General features: G+C 43.0%; 6 protein-coding genes across 6 annotated transcripts; all 6 read left to right on the top strand.

Annotated features, from left to right (window-relative positions):
• Positions 1–3,769: 3,769 nt before the first annotated feature.
• On the top strand, positions 3,770–5,852 carry BCR41DRAFT_386782 (hypothetical protein; the record flags this gene model as incomplete). Its single annotated transcript, XM_022027830.1, has 3 exons — positions 3,770–3,999; positions 4,338–4,368; positions 4,983–5,852. 3 exons carry the CDS (start codon positions 3,773–3,775, stop codon positions 5,850–5,852), a joined length of 1,128 nt encoding a protein of 375 aa, XP_021881076.1.
• Positions 5,853–6,162: 310 nt separating this feature from the next.
• BCR41DRAFT_80152 (hypothetical protein) lies at positions 6,163–7,657 on the top strand. Its single transcript, XM_022031025.1, has 3 exons — positions 6,163–6,743; positions 6,820–7,225; positions 7,308–7,657. The coding sequence occupies exons 1-3, from the start codon at positions 6,257–6,259 to the stop codon at positions 7,492–7,494; spliced, it is 1,080 nt and encodes a 359-aa protein (XP_021881075.1). The 5' UTR covers positions 6,163–6,256; the 3' UTR covers positions 7,495–7,657.
• A 183-nt stretch (positions 7,658–7,840) lies between these two features.
• On the top strand, positions 7,841–8,610 carry BCR41DRAFT_80182 (hypothetical protein). Its single transcript, XM_022031026.1, has one exon. The coding sequence runs from the start codon at positions 7,932–7,934 to the stop codon at positions 8,523–8,525; it is 594 nt and encodes a 197-aa protein (XP_021881074.1). The 5' UTR covers positions 7,841–7,931; the 3' UTR covers positions 8,526–8,610.
• Positions 8,611–11,274: 2,664 nt separating this feature from the next.
• Positions 11,275–13,078, top strand: BCR41DRAFT_354361 (hypothetical protein). Its single transcript, XM_022024305.1, has 6 exons — positions 11,275–11,455; positions 11,583–11,730; positions 11,835–12,022; positions 12,123–12,233; positions 12,316–12,448; positions 12,525–13,078. The coding sequence occupies exons 1-6, from the start codon at positions 11,316–11,318 to the stop codon at positions 13,062–13,064; spliced, it is 1,260 nt and encodes a 419-aa protein (XP_021881073.1). The 5' UTR covers positions 11,275–11,315; the 3' UTR covers positions 13,065–13,078.
• A 257-nt stretch (positions 13,079–13,335) lies between these two features.
• BCR41DRAFT_354359 (ATP synthase subunit D-domain-containing protein) lies at positions 13,336–15,021 on the top strand. Its single transcript, XM_022024304.1, has 7 exons — positions 13,336–13,417; positions 13,582–13,699; positions 13,883–14,075; positions 14,165–14,268; positions 14,409–14,554; positions 14,656–14,735; positions 14,822–15,021. The coding sequence occupies exons 1-7, from the start codon at positions 13,374–13,376 to the stop codon at positions 14,920–14,922; spliced, it is 786 nt and encodes a 261-aa protein (XP_021881072.1). The 5' UTR covers positions 13,336–13,373; the 3' UTR covers positions 14,923–15,021.
• A 1,649-nt stretch (positions 15,022–16,670) lies between these two features.
• On the top strand, positions 16,671–20,428 carry BCR41DRAFT_80094 (Sec23-binding domain of Sec16-domain-containing protein). Its single transcript, XM_022031024.1, has 4 exons — positions 16,671–19,053; positions 19,222–20,032; positions 20,131–20,262; positions 20,347–20,428. Exons 1-3 carry the CDS (start codon positions 16,835–16,837, stop codon positions 20,137–20,139), a joined length of 3,039 nt encoding a protein of 1,012 aa, XP_021881071.1. The 5' UTR covers positions 16,671–16,834; the 3' UTR covers positions 20,140–20,262; positions 20,347–20,428.
• Positions 20,429–20,534: the final 106 nt, after the last annotated feature.

The raw sequence follows: 20,534 nt of genomic DNA, 5'->3' as shown, positions 1-20,534 counted from the left end.
CCCAATTCAATCAAAGAGAGCACAATTGAAATAGCCAATCAGAAATCAGGATTTCTTTTTTTTTTTTTATACAGAACAATGAAAAAAAGAAATCCATTCTCTGTTGAGATAGAGTATCTACAAGACTGAAAACCATATATTTTGTAGGTAAGATCCATTGGTACGATTTAAAAAAAAACTTGAGAAGATTCGGTTAAGTCTTCAGTAAGATACCTCCATTCAAAGAACTTGTACATTGAAAATATTCAAGATTACGTACATCTTATTTCGTTCAAAAGTAATATCACTCTGTCAGTAATGGCGATACACATTGCAAAATATAGATTCTGGTACCCAAAAGCTATATCTATAAGCCATGTATATGCACTTCAAGGAACTAGCAATGCGGTTGTCAAGAATATGCCCATTGAATTCTCTAAATAGAGTAATTTCTGGAATTTATAGTCTCTCCTCCATCTTTAAACAGTAAGGATGGTTATTTTTGTAAACTAAGTCGCTGTAAAAATACCACAGTTGGATTCAGCATTGACATGTCCTTTTAATCTGAAAATATGGTGAAGTTTGAAGGCTTTATCATAGAGCTCTGCTTTTTTTACTAATTTCAACGAAACATTTTTTTAAACAAGTGTCTACCAAGCTACACTTGGGTTTTTATGTCACTACGGATACTCAATTTCTTCAGAAACTTCAATTACTCTATATCGCTTTATATTAGTGTCTTTTGGCATTATCCAAAGTTCGGTTTGGATTGAGGTTCATTTAATTGACTTTTATATATGGTTTTCCCATATGATTATGGACTTAGAGACAGGTTAGAGTGAACTTCCATATATATTTTGGCTCACATGACCCACATGAAATAACTTTTATTTTTTGTTTAAGGGTGTCGCTGTCGCATATTTGGCTAACTTGAGTATCTAAGGGGACTCACAAATTTGCCAGCAATCCATGGGCATTGTCTTGAAATTTCATGAGTTTTTTATTTGCACAAATAAAGAAGCCAGGATAGCTCCATGACAATTTAGTTTTCGGTCATTTATTTCGACATCGAAAGAAAGACTTTCGCATGACCCTAGCATCCCCTTGGGAGTCCATTGTATCGTTTATTTATTGACTGATGTAATATAACAGCGATAATATTCGCTGCCGTAGTATCGACTTGAAAGGAGGGCAATCTGAGTGGAACCATTCTTCCGCACCATGGAGCTTGACTAACTTGATCTTTTCTTGTACAGCTCGGCAAGACTTGATTTGTCACATCGTTCGCTTCCTCGTCTTCTTGCATTCCTTTGATATATCTGGCTTGGTAAACAGCTTATAGAGTTTGTTGGGCCTGTTGAAACCGGAGGGAACCACAGCAACATATCATACCCAAGGTGATACAAATATCTCTGTTGGAGTGAGTGGTGAATTGTGTGTGGTTCAGATGTAGTGGACATAAATGGCGAAAGAATGCATCGAAAGGATGTGAGCGGTTATGAGAGCAAGGAAGAAGGGGCTGCTATGCCTGTTAAAGTCCTTGGCAAGAGAGCATGGGTAGCGGTTGTGATCAATGGTATAGTTTATAGACCCTATCTTCCACGTACAGCAATGCATTGTTGTTGTTTTCAGACCTGGCACCAATCATGCGAGGTATTTCTTTTTCTGAGGGTTCCTTGTGTTAAACGGCTAGACAGAAAGCTTAGAAGAGATACAGACACAACGGTGAAAAAAATGTATGTGAGCTGTGTTTATTTGTTGTCTGCACATGCCTTCTTTCATCGCGGGCTTTTTTTTTCCTTTTTTGTTCGTCAATCACTGTGTGCACGAATAAGCAGCTGAAGCATCTCTTAAGTTTCTGTACATGTATAAACACATTTTACATCGCGACGTCTTTTTTTGTTCAAAACACAAGCGTTTTCCATTGGTGCCTCCAAACAAACTTTATTTTGGCGGCCACTCCACAATCATCCCATGGTTATAACAATCCCTAGGAAAGGATCAAACGCGTCGGTATCAATCTCGCTTCTGTATTTCTAGATGCATATGTTTTGGCGATTGATATCAACTATCAAATTCACACATACACACACCAAACGACCGCCAAAAACCACCACTCTCGCTTCTGCTCTCCCTCCATCCACAAGGCGCTGCGCAATATCACCATTAACAAGGCATCGTCCAGTAAGAAAGGGTGCTTAGATAGCTTTTACTCCAAGCAATAAGCGCATGCAACTACATCACTCCTATCTCCGCCATTGATGCCGGAATCTGAGAGTCAACGAATATCTCTGCTTTAACGCAATAGTACTGGGGCTGTTGGAGCAAAGAGCATCATATGAAGCCATTCTCTGATAAAAAAGACTTTTTTTTCTTTAGTTGTTACCTTTGACAAGGATATAATCACCGAGGCATTTATTACCCCTGTTCAAAATTATAAATCTTCTTTTATTCATTAAATTCCTCACAAAGCACAAAGCAAGGGCCAGTGCAAACAAAAGAAACTGAAAAAAAAAAAAAATTATGTAACAAAGGATCGACATCGACACTGTATGCTGTATCTGGAGATGATTTTTTCGAATGCTCACTTTGGTATCTCAATGCTATTGTTTCCAATCTGCCGTTCATACGAGAGCTTGTATTTATTTGTCAATCTCTGCTATTGACTTGAACAAAACCCCAATCCAAACAAAGGAACTGAATAAAGATTGATGTGGCCTGTGAAGCAAAGGATCGATATCAAAACTATATGAGACAATGATAAAACTCAATCAATCCAGGATATAAAAAGGGATCATTGTCTTCCTCCTTCAAAGTCCCATCCCTTTTACCACTGCCACTTGTTCCTGTATCTTTTCCTCAATATAAAAAAGCTCATCCTTTTATACCTTTGTCGCTCTTTTTTTTTTTTTTTTTTTTTTTTTTTTTTTCATTTCTTTTCATCGCCACCATTTTTCCTTTTTTCTTTCTCTTTCGCTTAGATATTGGCCATGGGGCTGAAGTCCTTCTTCAAACTGGTTGCGGATCGCGGGGTTTTACCTTCGGAAACTGACGTGGGCACTTTCTTGGCGGCAAACCCTGACCATTCTGTTCATGTAGATCTCCTCGGTACGTTCTATTACGACATCCTCCGCAGAGTCGTCCATGCAAAGATGAAAAACGAATCCATCATTGATGTAGGAAGGTCCCTGGCTCTCGTGATAAAGGATCTTTTCATAACGGACAATCTGACTATACATATTGATGGGGAACCTTAGAAAGAAAAAGCAAGGACAGAATGGCAAGTCATAACAGAAAAAAATATGGATGCTTTGGAGAACGCTATGAGCACCTTCGAGAGAAATTCTCGGAGTGGGGTATGGACTCGCCCTCAAGTCATGAGGCGCATCCAGAAGGGTCTTCGAGAAGTCCACACCCTGAGCGCCCAGGACAAGGATCAGCTGACAACAGGCCTTAGCTCTGTCTTCGATGTCTGTCTGTGTGCATATGAAGCGGACCCATGTATAGGGTGCCATAATGAGGAGAATGATAGAATCGTGATATCCCAAGACTCTGATTTTTTTGCGTACGAACGGTCTGCTTCCTAGTGCGACCCCTTCCGCGCCGTAGACGGAAGTTTGGGGTTTACGATGTAGGCAACGTTATCCAAGCACTAAGACTGCCATCACACGCGCATCTGGTGTTATTCTGTGCCATCGCAGGCAATGACTACTCAAGGAACCTCGAGACGTTAGGCCCGGTTAATAATCTTCGATTAATTCGAAAGGTTGCGTGGAACGAGAACTACAATAAAATGCTTCGGGACTACCTAAGGGAAGCTAGTAAGGTGTTGGGAAGGAACGCAGCCTCTGAAGAAGGCCGTTTCAGAGTAGCTCTCCGCGTTTTTACTTCCGGCCATCAAACGTCGGCCCAAGCATTACCATTGAACAGTGAGTTCGATAACTTCAAGCAGCGTCTACTCAATGGAAAGGATCTTCGCCATAGAATGGCTCAGCAAAGGCGAGCGCAGCGCCGCAGAACGTAAGAAAGCTCAAGCTATAGTTTTGGCCTTGAAACCATACATCCCAATACTAATCGTTAGTCCCTTTCTTGGATAATGTAGAGGCGCACCATCATTCTATATAGCGGAAGGGTCACATAGGAACCAGTTCCGGCCCATCTTTTCTGACAAGGCGAGCATATTGAATGGGCGCACAGTTGATATCAGTAACTGCCGTCAGCACGATAGGCCGGGTCTTAAGCATCCACCACGTCGGAGAAAGGCAAAAAAGAAGCAACAGAAAAAACAAAAGCGGAAGCACAAAGGCAAGAAGCCCCACAGGGCTAAAAAAGAAGGTGCACCAATTAGGAACTTGAAGGATGCTACGAGGGTTGATCACAGCTACAGCAGTAAGCACCCTATCAAGGCCTTAACAATTGGGTCTCTTAAGGCCTCCATGGCAAGGAAAGGCGGACTGGACGCAGATGAAAGGGATAGTATTGCAAGCCAGATCCGAGGGACAGTTGTTGTCCTCAACCGACTACGCCGATATGCATACTGGGCGATTGCCTTGGACATTGAGAGGATCATGCGGTTACCAGGGGCAGTAAAGTCGAGGAAAAAGGCACTGGACGAGGTCTTGGATAGCAATGATTATTCCTTCCGTCTCGCCATCCTTCTTTTAAGTGGTCAAGGTGGCCCCAATTCAGCTTACGCGAGGGCAAAAAAACAAGGAAAGGCGGTAGAAACGCCCCATTACCTCCTCGCTTATGAATATTTCAAGGCCACCACTGAACTTTCCCCAATAAAGGAAATAGACATCACATTGGGGGACGTGCAAGGCTTTGATCCCAAAAAGATCTCATTTCCAGAGCGTCAGAGCTACTAATGGGTCAAGTACAGACATCATTAAGGCAGCACTACAGGAACGCAATGGTATAGCTTGTGTAGGGTATTTTCATGCATATTCTGCAATCAAATGCTCTTTATTCAGACTTTTTTTTTTTTTTTTTTTTTTTTCTAGTTTGATGTCGAGAAAACAAACGAAGATATGAGCGACATTGAGTTTTTTTTGCGGGAGAACAAAAAAGTGAAAAAATACTCAGACTTTCCTACGTCCCCCTGGCCACCCGGGTATGTGTATCTGTCTGAACACGTCCTAGTTGACATCCTCTGGGCGAACGAAGATACCAAGCAGCTACTAGAGCGTATTCTGCCTCTCGACAATCCTTCCAAGACTGCAATGTTTGAGTGTGTACAGGGAACAAAAGGGGTTTTGATTCAGGCTCTCTTTTGTGACATTGGAGGCGATCGCATGGTTCTTGGATATCGAGACAAAGTATCCTTGCAGTCACAGGGCAAAGATCTAACTCGGTTCAAACTCAAAGGAACGATTTCTACCAATGGTCTAGTTCTGAATCTACTTGCCTATGACACAACCCAGACGAAGAGACAGCAGCAGTCTGACGTAGATGAAGAAGACCCCAGCCAAGAACTGGGGCTTTCTCAGGGATTTCTCAACACGACGTGTTCAAAGGCAGCTGGTGAAGACCTGACAGATGAAGACTATGCAAACATAAACTGGAAGAGGAGCTCCAAACTGCTTGAAAACGTTGAGCTCACATTCAACAAACCAGGGCGGTGCCCATCCGCAAACACCACAACTATCGTCGGATGCGATCCTGGTATTGTTAACGCCCTTACGTTTTCCTCCCTGGATCCTCACAACCCTAACTTGCGGCAAACGGTAAAGGTGAGAAGCAGGTTGTACCTCCCCGTCCTCCGCTTCAATCACCTGTTGAACAAAAGGAAGCGTGAAAAAGGAATGATTGAGGTTGAGAGCGCTATCCCTGTGTTTGGAAGGGAACGTACAATGAGTACTTTCAATGGATGAACGAGGAGTCCCAGACACAGATAGGATCAAAGAATTTGGATTATGGGGACCTTGGGATGCTGAATGTTGCATATTTCAAACTTAATATATACACAAGATATATATATATATACTAACGGTTGTGTATCAGAAAACATGCGCCCGTAGACAAACTTGTAGTTATACTTTGATATGGATCTGAATAAATATCCTATGGATGTGATGTGTACCCACATCTTATTCTCACTTACTTCCGCTCCCTTGCTACTGTTTCAATGGCAATTTGCCTCGCACCACGTACACGTAGCGTACTGTACTGTACATAGGCGCTTCCTCTCAAGCTGGTGACGAGACTAAAGGGCCAAATTTGTGGTCATAGCCATTAGAGCCATCTAACTCTTGCAGCTACTCTATTCATAACGGAAATGGCCAATTGGAACAGCGCACTAATCACTTGGGCTAAGAAGTGTCCCGTCAATGCATCCCTCGTCTCATTATACATTATAAACCTAGAGGATCCTTCCCACTTTCAGCAGATGGATCTTTTCCGAGAAGCGCAACCTCAACCTGAACATCAACAGGGCATGGAAGAGTGGTGGACCGACATGTTGAGTTGGCTCATCCGCCATCGGGACATGGTGCTCCGAAATCTCGGCACTCGCCTTCGGAAGCAGACGAAGGACAACGAAACGAGTGGCCAAATCAAGGTATTTTGGCAAGATATTGAGCAAAAGAAGATTGCCAAGACATTGGCGGCCAAAGACAACCTTGCAAACCTTCAAGTGTTGACCGACATCAAGACAGGAGCACTGGCATTAAAGATGTCCTTACAGGGTGTTGAGGCCCTGCCTCCAAGCCGCAATTTGACCTCACATGCCAATCAGACGGAAGTCGAACTAGGAGGACAGAAAGGTGCGTATAAATACAGTGAATGCTAGATTACTACGGAAAATCTAAGCTCTAACGGTTGATATTTCTAAATCAGTAGCCCAGGCAACCTTATTACATACATCAGGATCTGCCAATAGGGACAATCAACGCCGCGTCGTTGTGTCTCCAGGCCCTCGCCCGTCATTTTCAGCTGTTCACACGCCGCCATTAGGGTCGGGCTCTTCATCACCAACACTGTCGCCTCCGCCCCGTCCAGTCTTTAATAGCAGCGACGATGAATATGAAGAGAATGAGGCTGATGGTGAAGAGGTTTTTGATAGAGATAACGGAGATAAGGATGAAGTATTTGGACGACCTTGTGGAGATATGTCATGGATCAAGGAGCGGCCGGAATTCACGTTCAGTCTCCCACTGTCGAAAGACTGGGGACCTCAGATAACTGAGTCCTACAACAAAATCAAGGAGAAAACATCTTTGGGCTACGAACAAGTAGACGAGATTGCGTAAGGAGCTTGATCCAAGCAAATAAAATTCACGTTTGAGCGGAATCATACAAACTAATCAGTATATAATTTATCAATCTAGGCTACTCTCTGGTGTCTTGCATCTTAACAAAGCGCATGTTGGGTTCCAAGCTAATGAGATTACCGTTATTACAAATGATGTCCTCCATCGGTTCTATAGCAACCAGCAAAAAGAGAAGGATGTAGAGCGCTCAATCGAGGCAGCTGCACTATGGGGCACGTGGGTCCAGGTTTGTAGTTATAGCTGAGGACTTCTTGTTTGCTTATTTGCTTTGTTTCGAGCTGAAAGAGAATACTAACCGACTACGTAGAAATGGGGATCGATGCATCTCTTGAGCTGCCTCTCTAAGGAACTTGGAGACGCCAAGGAGGTCGAGGTGGATGTCGGGCCAGTCGTTGACTTGATAATGGAATCATACCATGCATGCCAAGAAAAAGATATATTGCCTATCTTGTTTGTGGCCCTATATGTGTTTCGAAACTATAACACATGGAGTAAGATTGAAAGTGAAAGTGATGCCATGTTGTCAGTCATCTCGCCAATTTTACGTGAGTTTATGAACGTTACAGGCCATGTCCAATTCAAATGGTAATGTCCCTGGCTGATTGTCGATATATCATATGATATATGAGTTGATCTTCCTTAGTTTAATTGTCGCTATTTCTTTTCAACAGCCTTAACGCTATGTCGACTGCGGGCAAGAGCAGGAAAACTGTCTTGGGTCAGGGTGGACAAGCTAGGCACCCCGACATTGTGGGCCGTACGGAGGAGGGACATGAAGCATACTATGGAGAACTCAAGGGCATGCACCCTTCGACGCAGCTGAAGAATGCCGATACCCTCAGAATTGCAGTCTTCACAAAAGACAGCCTCGACAACCTACTTCCAGAACTAGAAGAGGAACTGCCACTTATAAGCTTTCAGTCTATCGGCAACGACATAGTATTTTTCCTTGGCGCAAGGATTGGCAATACTGTCATCCATGCGAGGATCTCAGACCTCAAAATGCCGATCTGTTTATCTGAGCTTAAGTCGGTTGATCAGCTGTTTTTCTTCCGGCTATTCCAGATTCAATCATTGGTTCGACTTACCAGCAAGCGCTTAAAGCAAAAGCGACAGGAGCACATTGGAGACAGTAGTGCATTTCCGACGTTGGATACGCCTTATCGGAATATGGTGATGAGAATTCGGTCCGGGGAGGGGGTGGTCAGACGCAGGGGCCGGGAATCCGTGGAGGGGGGGGAAGTTAAGCGCAGGAAGGGTATAGTGGAGGCATGAATGAAGTACAGTCCGCCCCGCTTGTCAATGGATTCTCATTTAATTTAATCGAATAAACAAAAATGAACTTTTCTTATATTTCATGAAAAGAGAGGAAAACTACTAGGGATTTGTTGGTCGTAGCGAAGGCGAGGATTGTCTGTTTATTTCTTCTGGAGGCTCCTTTGGAAAATGCCTGTGTCTTCGATACAAATTGCCTTAAAACGCCGCGATGCAAAATGTACCGGCATAGAGAGATGTACAGAAAGCAAAGAGACGCTACAGCTATTTGTTCAGCATATATCCTTTATTGACATTGCAGTAGAAGAGACATTGTTGACGGCCGAATCCGTTACGGCAGTTACATTGTCAACATGCAAGATCAAGAGGGAGAAGGGAATGCGAATGTAGAATTTCAATTATATTGAAGGACTTAAGCTCTACAGTGACGCGATCAGGAATAAAATTTACCAACCATCCTCGCCAAAAAGTCGTAAACTAATATATTTTTAAAATACTCAATTTGAATTGAGCTCTGAGAAATAAGAAATTTACGTACAAATATTTTAAATCAATAGAGCTTATTTAAAAAAATATATGGATTACTATTGATCAATACTATCACTCATTCTTCATCCTCATCCTCATCCTCATCCTCATCCTCATCCTCATCCTCATTCATATTCTCATCTATCAAGGAGTAAAATGTCTTTCCCTCCTGAAACCCATAACTTGCCCGCATATGATGACAGGTGATCTGTATAACGAGCTAGGCCCTATCGATCTAAGGTTTTCAGGAACATCAGCAACTCCACCCCGAAGATCACCTCAAAGATCCCACACAATATCGGTGGATCACTCCTCCTAGACGTAGGACCAAGGGTGTTTCTTCAAAGAAAGAAGCCAGGCAGTCTTCCATTTCCGCCGATTCAAACCCATTCTTGTCGAACGAGCAGAAGGACACTGATGAAATTACTCGCAGTAAAGCGACCATAACACGTAATGAATACGTTATGATAGCGCATATCTTTAAAGCTATAACCGCGGAGGAGACACCACAAGCGGTTCGAGAGTGGTTTATGAAAACTCCCGATAGAGCGGACAATTTATCGGCTCTGACGAGTGTAGGGAGGAACGCTTGTTTGACAGCAATTAAACTTGCTACCACAGGCATCCTCGATATCAAAGATCGTGGAAGAACGGGATGTAAGAGAACTGAGCGTGGAAGAACTGGACGCCCAAAGAAAGAAATGGATCAGAATGTAAGCTCAAAGGTGATGTCTATCATAGTAGAATCAAACAAGGCTGGGACCCCTAATTCGGCGGCAATAGTCGCTAACCAACTTAAAGAAGACTATGGAATCGGCAGATCAGCGAGGTCAATCACTCGCGATCTTCATAAAATGGGCTTGTATTGGGGTAAAGGGGTTAGACAGAACTTCCTGCATGACTCCAAGAAGAATGTCGCATTCCGGGCAACTTACCTTGAGCGGTGCCTCAAGAATTTAAGATTTATTGACAGAAATTGGGTGCCTAAAATGCCAGAGGTCTTCCTTGATGAATCCTATTGCCACATTGACCATGCTGCAGCAAGACGTTGGGTCCAAAGGCGTGGTGGCGTTGTTAACGACGCGGGAAGGAAACCAATGGTGGTTATATTCGCGGCATTCGTTGTGTACTATGATGAAGCCATGAAAAAAGTCGAGGGCAAATTTGTCAGGGACAGCGTGTATGTCTGGCCAGCTAAAGGGCCAAAGCCTCAATCGAAGAAAGGCCAAGAACAGGAGGCTGAGCTGTGGGCCGATGTGCCAGTAGAGATCAGGGACGCAGGAGTTGTAGCCACGGATCACGACTATCATGGGAATTTCAATGCCAATATATTTGATAGTATATTTAAACGACTTTGTGAGAATCTCAACCAGATGGGACTTGGACCTTGCCAAATCCATCATGATGGCGCTTCATATCATTTCCACAAGGAAAATAAAAAGCCGACTAAGAGAGACACTGTGGCGACTATCAAAGCATGGCTTGCGGATAAAAATATTGCTATTCCAACGAGGGAAGATGGAAAAGCATTAAATAAAGACGAGCTTATGGGATTGATTAGCGCAATTCCTGACGAGTCGTATTTTTCTGTCAGCAGGATTGCCCAGGAGAACGGCGGTCATGAAATACTCAAGATCCCACCGTACCATTGCGAGCTACAGCCTATTGAAAAGATCTGGGCTGTCGTGAAAAATATAATCGCTTCAGAAGCAAGGACGACAATGACAGCCTTGTTACTTAAGAAAAGGCTACTCAGCTTGTTTGCCCAGATTCCTTGTAGAGTCTTCTACTCTGTATGGAAAAAATCTGTGAAAATTGGTATGAGGTACTACAATGAGAGAGGTCGTGTACAAGCAGAAACCTTTGATCAAGAAGTTTATCAAGAGGCCACTGATGAACAGGAGACTGTTGAGGACTTGGAAGACACGATTAGAGTGGACAGCTACGAGTGGGACATGGAACTTGATAGAGTAGTGAACCAAGATGAAGCCGATGCCGTTACCCTAGAGTCTGAGATAGAGGATCTTGTCCAAGATGTTGGAACCGTATTAAATTTAGTGGAGGATAGTGAGTCTGAGGAGGAGCGTCTCATTGATAATAGAAAACGCTTTCGAAAAAATTAAAATTTTGAGTTTTGTACGTACTTTTTCGGTGTTTAAAAATGGGAGTATTTTATTCAATTTAAAATCTTGAAAAATAAATTAGTTTACGACTTTTTGGCAAGGAGAATCTCATCAGCAAGAACAACCAAATAGAACAAACATGGAGCAAAACAGGAGACCTCGCATTGTAAGGCGAGCACCACTTTATAAAAGAATAATTAATGGACCCGATGACTGGATGATGAAAGTCGGAAACGACATTCGAGCCTTGGACTGGGACATGCTTCAAGAAGGATTCAGGTGCGAAATAGCCTTGGAGGCAACTTTTTTTTTTTTTTTTTTTTTTTTTCTTTGATTTTATATGAATGTATTTGCGTGAGTCCTCTCACTCATACTGACGTTGGTATCGTATTGATTGCATCAAAAGCTGGCCTTTAGCAATATCGCTGAACATGTTGCTAATCTCGGTTAGGATGGGGTACTGGTTGGATGATCCTCTAGCTAACACGCCTACAGTGTTGAGGGACGATCGCACATACTATCCAAAGTCATTGCGACCAACATTCGCAAATATTGTAAGAAAACACATTATGGGTCATCTTGACATGACACTTGGGTGGACATGGATAATCTAGGTTATCGTTTTCTAATATTTGTTATGATCATCAAATCCATAAAGTTGGCATGGTTACAGTACATTTTAGTGGCTATCAGCTTCATCAATACAATTTGGCTGTTCCAAAGCAAAAAAAATTACAAGATGTTGGAAAGGGATGTGGACGAACGGCCATCGGCTTCAAATGTCAAGATGGTAGAGGTTCAGCAGGATGAGGCACATTGGTCATTCAAATTTCCTGGAAAATATATGTAAGCAGCCCTAGCGGTTTTTTTTATTGAGACATCCAAACCACCAATAAAGACTGACAAGGGGATTCAAATACATGTTTGCTCTTCCCTTGATTTCTAGTTATCCTTTCATTTCACCATTTATGAAAGGATCCAAACCTCAGGATAACAAGCGCCAAGTTTGGGAAATGTCTGTTTGGAATCCCTCCATTTTAAGTCGCAACCTTTTCTGGTAAGAATGATCACATTGATAAGACACTGTACAATTTGATCCGCAGAGTTAAATTAATCTTTTAAATGCTTTTTTTTACTAGTTGGTATTCGCCTGCACAAGTACTTATTCTGATATTCATGGATGGTGAAAACTTCCATATGTTCTTTCCACTTTCGATCATAGTCGCGTTACAAGTGCATTTTCTTGTGTCTGTGTATCAATCATATGTTAAGGTGAGGTCAAGTATGGTTTTCCTTTTTATAAAAAAAAATTTTTTTTGTTAACTTTTAGTGACAAATGCTTTTCTAGGACAAACAAATCCTTTTTGGAGAGGTCCAAAGAGAATACAATGCCAAGTTTGTACACCCAAGGATATTTGTACGCAAATTTGATAAGCAAGTCTCTACTGAAACAGACACCTCAGACTTGATTTATCAAACATTGGACGAAGGCAGTAGTGTTACTGGTGCGGGATCGCCTCACTTTATATTTGGACGCAAACCAAGGAAGTTTAAACATCTGAGTGTCCCAGCATCTCGGGCTCCACTCTCGGTCCCCCCACCAACTAGAGTAACAGATTTTAGAGGATCATCCTCTCGGCGGGCTCCAGTACGAGATGAATCCCAATCATCCAGTTCGGCTATTAGTGAAGATGATGTTGAAGAAAATGAAGAGGATGAGGACGAGGACGAAGGGTTGGATAGGAGTGAAGGTGACGAAGACGAAGAGGACTCCAGTGATAGTGGGTCAAAAGGAGAAGAGGAAGAAGAGGATGGAGTAGATCCAGATGTTGACTATGATGAAGAAGGTGAAGAACCCAGAGTGCCTCATCCTATCAATTCACTGTGATTTTCTAAATAAAGAGAGAATCAACTAGGAACAGCGTATTTGTTGTTTCTTGTTGCTTAGTGCTATGTATCATAGTTGCGCGTTTACACATTTTCAAACAGTAAGAGAAAGATACAATATGCTACGCGTCGTCTAGATAAACACGACTTCCCTAGATCGCGGGCGGCAGACGTCACTCGAAAATAAAAAAAAAATAGGATGCATCACAAGGTCGTTGGTCAGGTCCTCTTTTTTTTTTTTTTTTTTTTTTTTTTTTTTTTAATTACTCGCTTTTTTTTTTTCTTCGCACCATCCTTCACATATTACACCATGTCTGGTACAAACAACCGATTGGCTGTCTTCCCAACACGAATGTAAAAAAAAAGAAAGAAAACTTTCATTCGCATATTCATTCTAAAATAGTAAAACGAAAAATGACACGACTACTGCATCCATTAGAAATATAAATTAATTCTTCTACCTTTTTTTTTTTTTTTTTTTTTTTTTAAAAAAAAAAATCAAATAATATACGATACAGGACACTGAGTGTTATGAAGCAGAAGCTTAAAGGCGCTCAGACAGGGCACAGTTTACTAAAGCGCAAGAGTGAAGCTCTAACAAAACGATTCCGAGAAATTGTCAAGAAAATCGACGACGTATGCTCTATCTCAATAAAGCACGCCTTTTGTTGTTGCTGTTGATGTTATTATGACTATCCCATCCATATCCTTATTAACCATTGTAGGCTCGATGTATGATCCAAGCGTTTTCGAGATTCTGTCCTTAAACTGACATTCTATGTTTTTGGAATGATAATTTTTATTTATTTGTTTTTTCAGGCCAAACGTTTAATGGGCAGGGTCATGCAGGTTGCCTCGTTCTCCTTGGCGGAGGTCACGTACATCACTGGAGATATCGGTTATCAAGTTCAGGAGAGTGTGAAGAATGCTCAGTTTCGTGTCCGTGCAAAGCAGGAGAATGTCTCCGGTGTCATGCTTCCTGCCTTTGAAAGTTATCAGGAGGGAACAAATGGTAATGGGGACAGATTACATATGGACCACCAATGTCTGAAAAAAAAGGAAAGCATACTAATGATAAAGAGATTTTTTTTTTTCCTCCAGCCAATGAACTTACGGGTCTTGGTCGTGGTGGACAGCAGGTTCAGAAATGCAAAGATACATATATCAAGGCTGTCGAAACATTAGTCGAATTGGCATCGCTGCAGGTATTTTTTTTTTTCTTTTTTTTTCTTTTTTTTTCCCGATCCATGGAGCTTCATCTCCCTAAAAAAAAAAGAAACAACCTGACTTTTTTTTTTTTTTTTTTTTTTTTAATTTATTGGCACTTCTGATTGACTATAATAAGACTGCATTTGTTATTTTGGATGAAGTGATCAAGTTGACCAACCGTCGCGTTAATGCAATTGAACACATCATTATTCCCCGCTATGAGAATACGATCAAGTTTATTATCTCGGAACTGGACGAGCAGGACCGTGAGGAATTCTTCAGGTAATATGTGAAACGCAACATTTCTCAGGAGTCAAGTTGAAAACATATTTAAACTTCAATTAACCTGTTTTTTTTTTCTTCTTCCCCCTATAATTGTTCAGACTGAAGAAAGTCCAAGGCAAGAAGAAAGAGGCTGCAGCCCGTGATACCCTGGAAAGAGAAGCTAGACAAGCTGAAGAAGGCAAGGCGCTGATTCTTTATATATATATTTTATTATTTACGCGAGGTTTTAACATGAATATATCTTGTTGACAATGGCTACGATAGGCATGCAGGCTACCAAAGTTGGAAGCAGTACAGTTGCAGATCCATCATTTGCAGACTCAGGCGATTTACTGGGAGACGGGGACGAGGATGTTATTTTCTAGTCCAGTTTATTTATCACATTGGAGTAAATGGCTGCAATACCGTTATAGGTAGTCGAAAGCAGGGAGGTGTGTAATAAAGTACATGGATTTCTATTAAGTGGTTTACATACTACACTATTGAAAAAATGCCTCCATTTTGCTAATGAATGCCATCGCACCTTCAAGAGGCTCACAGCGAGTTCGATGATACTCCTACCTCTCAATAATGCAGTATAACTTCCAGCAAAGATGCGAAACAGTACTCAAGCTGATTCTTTCTATTCCCTGTTTAATGAACGATATCAATCCTCCAAGCAAAGTCTTTTACCAGACTGGATCTTTTCCTTACAATCTTTTTTTGCTTTGCTTTGGCTGGAGACATTTGCATCTTCTTACAATAGAGGGGGTTCAAGTAGGAGCAAGTACAATAAAGGTGGCTAGAACAAGAGGGTTCATGAGGAGCTATCTGGCATAGGTAGCCAATATATCACCGAAATATAGATATCATCTACATTTACACATCTTGACAGCAAGCTTGCTTTTTTTTTTTTTTATTATTATTATTCATGAAGGAGAATATAAACTGAGAAGGAATAAATTAAGAGTAGACTAGAAATAAACAACCAAATGATAGAAAATGAGGCCCCTAAAACTATAGGTATTTATGGTTGTGGTCATACGAGAGCCAGGAGTAAAGGCATGACATAACATGTTTAATCAGCAAGTGATCAGTAAACTTTACTTTCTTTGTCTGTTCAGAAGCCGCTTTATTTATCCCGGCCCCACTCCTACGTTGCTCGAGAGCATAGGATGATAAGAGTTTGTTCGTAGCTGATTCAAGACATTCAATTACTTACTTATGACTCATCAGCTAGCGGATAGTATGGTGACTGATCAATAAAGTCGTTGGGATCAACGTGGCTACAGACAATTGACATGCAGCAGCTAGCAAGAACTATAAAGATATTAAATATTTTGCCTCCCAGTCTAACCCAGTCAACAGCAGGGACCACTTCCCTATCCATAATAGAGGAATGAGGACAGCGTCGCATCCACAAAATGATCACAGTAGACCGGACATGATGAACTCTTATTTTGCAATAACATAGTGCAGAAAAATCGTGAAGGAGTAATGAAGCTATTCTAAAAGATCCAATGACAGCTACCGCGTATTTGAAATGCCGAACGCGGTATGGAGCTCTTGAATATCAACAACGAACAAATGTTTCAAACTGGCATGCGAAAAAACGCAAGATCCAATTTTATGGGACGATAAGTTGTTCATATATCGTTAACAGGCCCTAGGGTGGTACATATACAGCATTCAAGCCGCTGCATTATACTTGGATACCACCGTTTCTCCTTAGGTCGGAAGGAGGGAATAAAAGCGCGACCTGAAATTTCTCAGGATCATAAAAAATAAAGGTGTGTTTATTCTGATCCTGGGAACTTCATTAAATAAAAAGAGGAAAAGCTTAACTATAGTAAAAACCCATATAAATGGCCGCTAATTACAACAACATTGATCTCTACTGAAGCTAGAGCCACTGTCTGATTTATATACTCTACAGCCGCCTCTTCATTATCAAATAGCGATCTGGGTGATACTCATCTTTCTAAGTGTAGGGAGCTTCCCTTGCAGAAATACTGCATGGATTTAAGCCTTCGTTAGGCATGTTAACGTAATTTGAGCTGTATATGATCCGTTTTTGTGTTACACACAAGAATATTGTCGCGTTTCCCCACTCTCTGTTGAGTGTTATCAGAATAAGAAACCGTTCCTCATCCTTTTTGTCACATCTTCTTTTCTTCCTTCACTAATCTCACCTTCATCTCCTTTCCCTCTTCCTTCTCATCTCCTTCTTCCCTTCTCCTCTGCCCATCTGTCTTTTTTACTTTAAGCTTCAGGGCTCATCTTTAACAGTGAGACAGGATGTCGCTGCCGTATCGTCCACAGCAGCATACACGCCCACAGTACCAGGGCTCCCAACAAGCCCCACCTGTCGAGGATGGTCCAATCCCATTCTTCGGTAGTGGTAGCGGAGCTGGAGGGGGTGCACCTCCTGCTCGTAGGCCAGGCGTACCCCCGCCGCAACCAATGCAGCAGCAGCATCCGAGACCACCTCAGTTTCATAGGCATCCTCAACAATATCAACAGCCATATCAGCAACAGCAACAGCAACAACAGCCACAGCCACAGCCACAGCCACAACACCCACACCCACACCCACACCAGCACCAGCACCAGCAGCACCAGCAGCAAATGCCATTTCAGAAAAGCCAACAACAACAGCAACCATTCGCGCCCGCTCAGCAGCAACCAACCGCCTCTGAACTGACTCCAGCTGCTGACTTGTTTGCAAGCCCGCCAACATCCAATCGCCAACTGACACAAGGTCCACCTAAGCCTCAAGGATATGCTGCTCAAACCTTTTTCAACAACCAGCACCAACAACAGCACCAACAGCAGCACCAACAACATCAACAACAACAGCAACATAGAGTGCCGTCTCAACAGTCATTGCAGCAGGGCTATCCATCACAACAGCAACAGTATCAGCAGCCACAACAACAGCAGCAACAGCAGCTATTCCAACGACACCCACATCACCCTGTTGTGGCCGACGTGTTCTCTCAGGGTTATGCCAGCACATCATTCCCTCAAATGGAACACCAGGCTGACCCTTCTGGCAACGTGTCGGATTTGTTTGCGAACGCGAGCCAACAATCCTCGGCACCAATTACTTCACCAAACGTGAATAGGGCCACTCCTACGCCTGTAGCTAATACAACAGGCTCCATTCCATTCCAGCAGGATCAACAGAATGCTCCTATTTCTGGTGGTTCACAGTCCAAGGGGCGTCCACCGCTTCCACCAGCCATGCCGCAAAAGAGACCGTCGCTGACACCTGCAACCCTGCCTCAGCAGACCCCTTCAGCGCCACCATTCCTTAATCAACGGCAGCAGAGTGTTCTTCAGCACCATCAACATTCCCAACAGCAACAGCAGCAAAGCCCTTTGAGGCAAGTACCAATTTCAGTCCTGGGTCATCCTACTCAGCGGTATAGTCCAAACGCCCCTCCTGGCCCTCACAGTACCCAGCAACCCGGTCAAATTGCTCCAGGACAAGTAGAATTTCAGCATACGCCATTTGGAAAGACATCACCTGCAACCCCACGTCATGGACCATTCACAGGGCCACCTCCTGCGTCTCCTCATACAGCTCATATTCCCCCTAAAACACCATTGCTTTCTGCAACTCAAGCGGCAGCTATGATCCCTGGAAACAATCATCAGGGGCAGCAGCAAACGCCTCAGCTCAGTGCATATCAGCAGCCACAGTTCAGTTCAACGCAACTTGCTCTCCAGCCGTGCCCATTCTCAGAGTGCTCTGGCGAGAATAAGCCCCAGGCCAAATTCTGCTCTGAATGCGGACGGCCCATTGCGGCAGCAAGTCGAGCAGCTACCCCATTACTGGCTCACCGTTCCGCGTTCATTTCTGGTCAAAGCTCACCCATGCCTGGTTTGGATCGCATGAATTCTTACCCTTTGGAACAGAACCAAGGTGATCCCTACCAGCCTGTGCAACAGGAGCAAGCGCATATCCAGCATGAGTATGTTCAAGAGGACCAACCATGGACTGGCCAACAGTATAGCGAGGGTGATTACCAAGCCTACCAGCAGCAGCAATATGATCCTTCTACAGGGTATTATCCTGGTCAGGATTACAGCCAGTATCATCAAGTTGTGCCTGAACAGGAGCCACAAGCACAGGAACCTGAACCAGTACGTATCGATGATCCGTTAAATAGGAGTGCGGGTTGTCCAATCATCGCTTTTGGGTTCGGCGGCAAGGTGATGACTTGGTACCCACGCCATGCTAATGAAGGAACCCAGATTCAGCGTGAGGTCAAGCTTCAGCAGCTCGGCGAAATCGTACCAGTCGACCCTACCATCGCCAACTTCCCTGGACCACTATTGAATGACAGCTCAGTTCAGCTGAAGAACAAGCGGAAAGAGGCTCTGAAGTTGATTGAGGACAAGATCAATGAGCTTAACCAGCTCCAAGAAAATACTTTTGATGCTCACCGCGCTTTGATTTGGAAACTTTTCAAAGTTATGTTTGAGCAAGATGGTACTCTTGTTGGAAAGTATGTCTCTTTTGCTTGTTTACATGACTACATCTTGTAACCTTTAAATCCTTTACTTCTTTTTTTTTTTTTTTTTTTAAAAAAAAAAAAAAAAAAAAAAAAAAAAAAAAAGAGAAAGTCTACATACTAACTAAGTGACAATGACATTTGCGATTTATTGTAATGTAGTGCCAAGGTCGATCAAGCTGTTAAGAGCGTCTTGCGTTCGATTCCTTTGGCTAAAATTGTAGCTCCAACATTGCAAAAGAATGACGCAGATGATATCTCAGCCGCGGTCGATACCCTTCAGGAAATTCTTCGTGAAGGGGACCTTGTAGGAGCTGTTCGCCATGCCATCAGCACTAAACTGTGGGGGCACGCGCTGGTCATCAGCAGCCATGGTGATCGAGACTTGTGGAAAGAGGCCGTGAATGGGTTTTTGAAATACGAGCTTTCTACTAGCACAGGACTACATGCCAATGGACGAGAATCTTTGCGTGTTCTCTACAGCCTGTTCTCGCACCAGTCAGACCGTGCCATCACCGAGTTGATTCCTGAAAATCTTCGATCACAGTATTTGACAGAGATTCATGGGCCGTCTACGCCCATTAATGTGCCTAATGAAAGTCTGGCTCAGTGGCGTGACACTTTGATTTTGATATTGTCAAATCGTATCGAAGGCGACCAAGCTACCATCAATGCCTTGGGCAATCTGCTCCGGAAGGAAGGATGGATAGAGGCGGCCCACATCTGTTACTTGCTTTCACCCCAGGTTTCCACTCATTCAGGTCCAGATGCTGCTAACATTAGCATGGTCCTTCTTGGATCGGATCATAGTCCCCATGCTGCGTACCCCTACTACAAAAATTTCGAGTCATTCCAGAAGACGGAAATTTATGAGTTTGGCTGTGCTTTGAAGAGTGCAGGTGCGACTGGGGGATTACCGTTCTTGCAGCCGTATAAGCTGCTCTACATATCCCATCTTTTGGACCGAGGAATGGTACTTGAAGCTGCAAGGTTAGTATTTTATTCATAAAAATTGCGTCTTTGGGTCGATTCCTGATCTCTGACCTGTATATATTTGGATTTGGAATCTAGATATCTTGAGTCCATTGAGACGATTGTAAAGTCACAAACTAAGGGTTCTCCTTACTACAACTCAACATTTTTGGCTCAGCTGAAAGATCTTACAGAGCGTGTCGCAGGAAGCGTGCACATTCCTCATGCTGGGTAAGCCTCCAATGAATGAACCATGGCCATTCAATCCACTACAATCAATGAGTTTGCTCTTTAACACCATGTTACTTCACGTAGATCTTGGATAGCCAAGAAGGTTCCTAAGCCTTCTACAGCTAGTATTTTTGATTCGACAGTTGGAGAGACTGCAGTGCATGCCGCTTCCAGTGATGAACATGTCACAACTGACCCTACCGAGCAGATACCGACACAGCAAACTGACGCTGTACAGATTGAAGACGCTCAAGGCCATCCAGATTACTATG

This window comes from Lobosporangium transversale (assembly GCF_002105155.1).
Source record: "Lobosporangium transversale strain NRRL 3116 chromosome Unknown BCR41scaffold_20, whole genome shotgun sequence".
NCBI classification, from domain to species: domain Eukaryota; kingdom Fungi; phylum Mortierellomycota; class Mortierellomycetes; order Mortierellales; family Mortierellaceae; genus Lobosporangium; species Lobosporangium transversale.
Note: the sequence above shows the minus strand (reverse complement) of the source record. Positions and strands in the feature narration are given on the sequence as shown.

Bases quoted from the DNA above. Each gene is read 5' to 3' on its own strand.
- BCR41DRAFT_354361 (XM_022024305.1), top strand. From the start codon at position 11,316: ATGGAGCAAAACAGGAGACCTCGCATTGTAAGGCGAGCACCACTTTAT. The intron at 11,731-11,834 runs GTAAGAAAACAC...AAATCCATAAAG, and splicing joins GACCAACATTCGCAAATATT to TTGGCATGGTTACAGTACAT. The intron at 12,234-12,315 runs GTAAGAATGATC...TTTTTTTACTAG, and splicing joins TTAAGTCGCAACCTTTTCTG to TTGGTATTCGCCTGCACAAG.
- BCR41DRAFT_80182 (XM_022031026.1), top strand. From the start codon at position 7,932: ATGTCGACTGCGGGCAAGAGCAGGAAAACTGTCTTGGGTCAGGGTGGA.
- BCR41DRAFT_80152 (XM_022031025.1), top strand. From the start codon at position 6,257: ATGGCCAATTGGAACAGCGCACTAATCACTTGGGCTAAGAAGTGTCCC. The intron at 6,744-6,819 runs GTGCGTATAAAT...CTAAATCAGTAG, and splicing joins CGAACTAGGAGGACAGAAAG to CCCAGGCAACCTTATTACAT. The intron at 7,226-7,307 runs GTAAGGAGCTTG...TTATCAATCTAG, and splicing joins GAACAAGTAGACGAGATTGC to GCTACTCTCTGGTGTCTTGC.
- BCR41DRAFT_354359 (XM_022024304.1), top strand. From the start codon at position 13,374: ATGTCTGGTACAAACAACCGATTGGCTGTCTTCCCAACACGAAT. The intron at 13,700-13,882 runs GTATGCTCTATC...TTGTTTTTTCAG, and splicing joins TTGTCAAGAAAATCGACGAC to GCCAAACGTTTAATGGGCAG. The intron at 14,269-14,408 runs GTATTTTTTTTT...GACTATAATAAG, and splicing joins TCGAATTGGCATCGCTGCAG to ACTGCATTTGTTATTTTGGA.
- BCR41DRAFT_80094 (XM_022031024.1), top strand. From the start codon at position 16,835: ATGTCGCTGCCGTATCGTCCACAGCAGCATACACGCCCACAGTACCAG. The intron at 19,054-19,221 runs GTATGTCTCTTT...ATTGTAATGTAG, and splicing joins GATGGTACTCTTGTTGGAAA to TGCCAAGGTCGATCAAGCTG.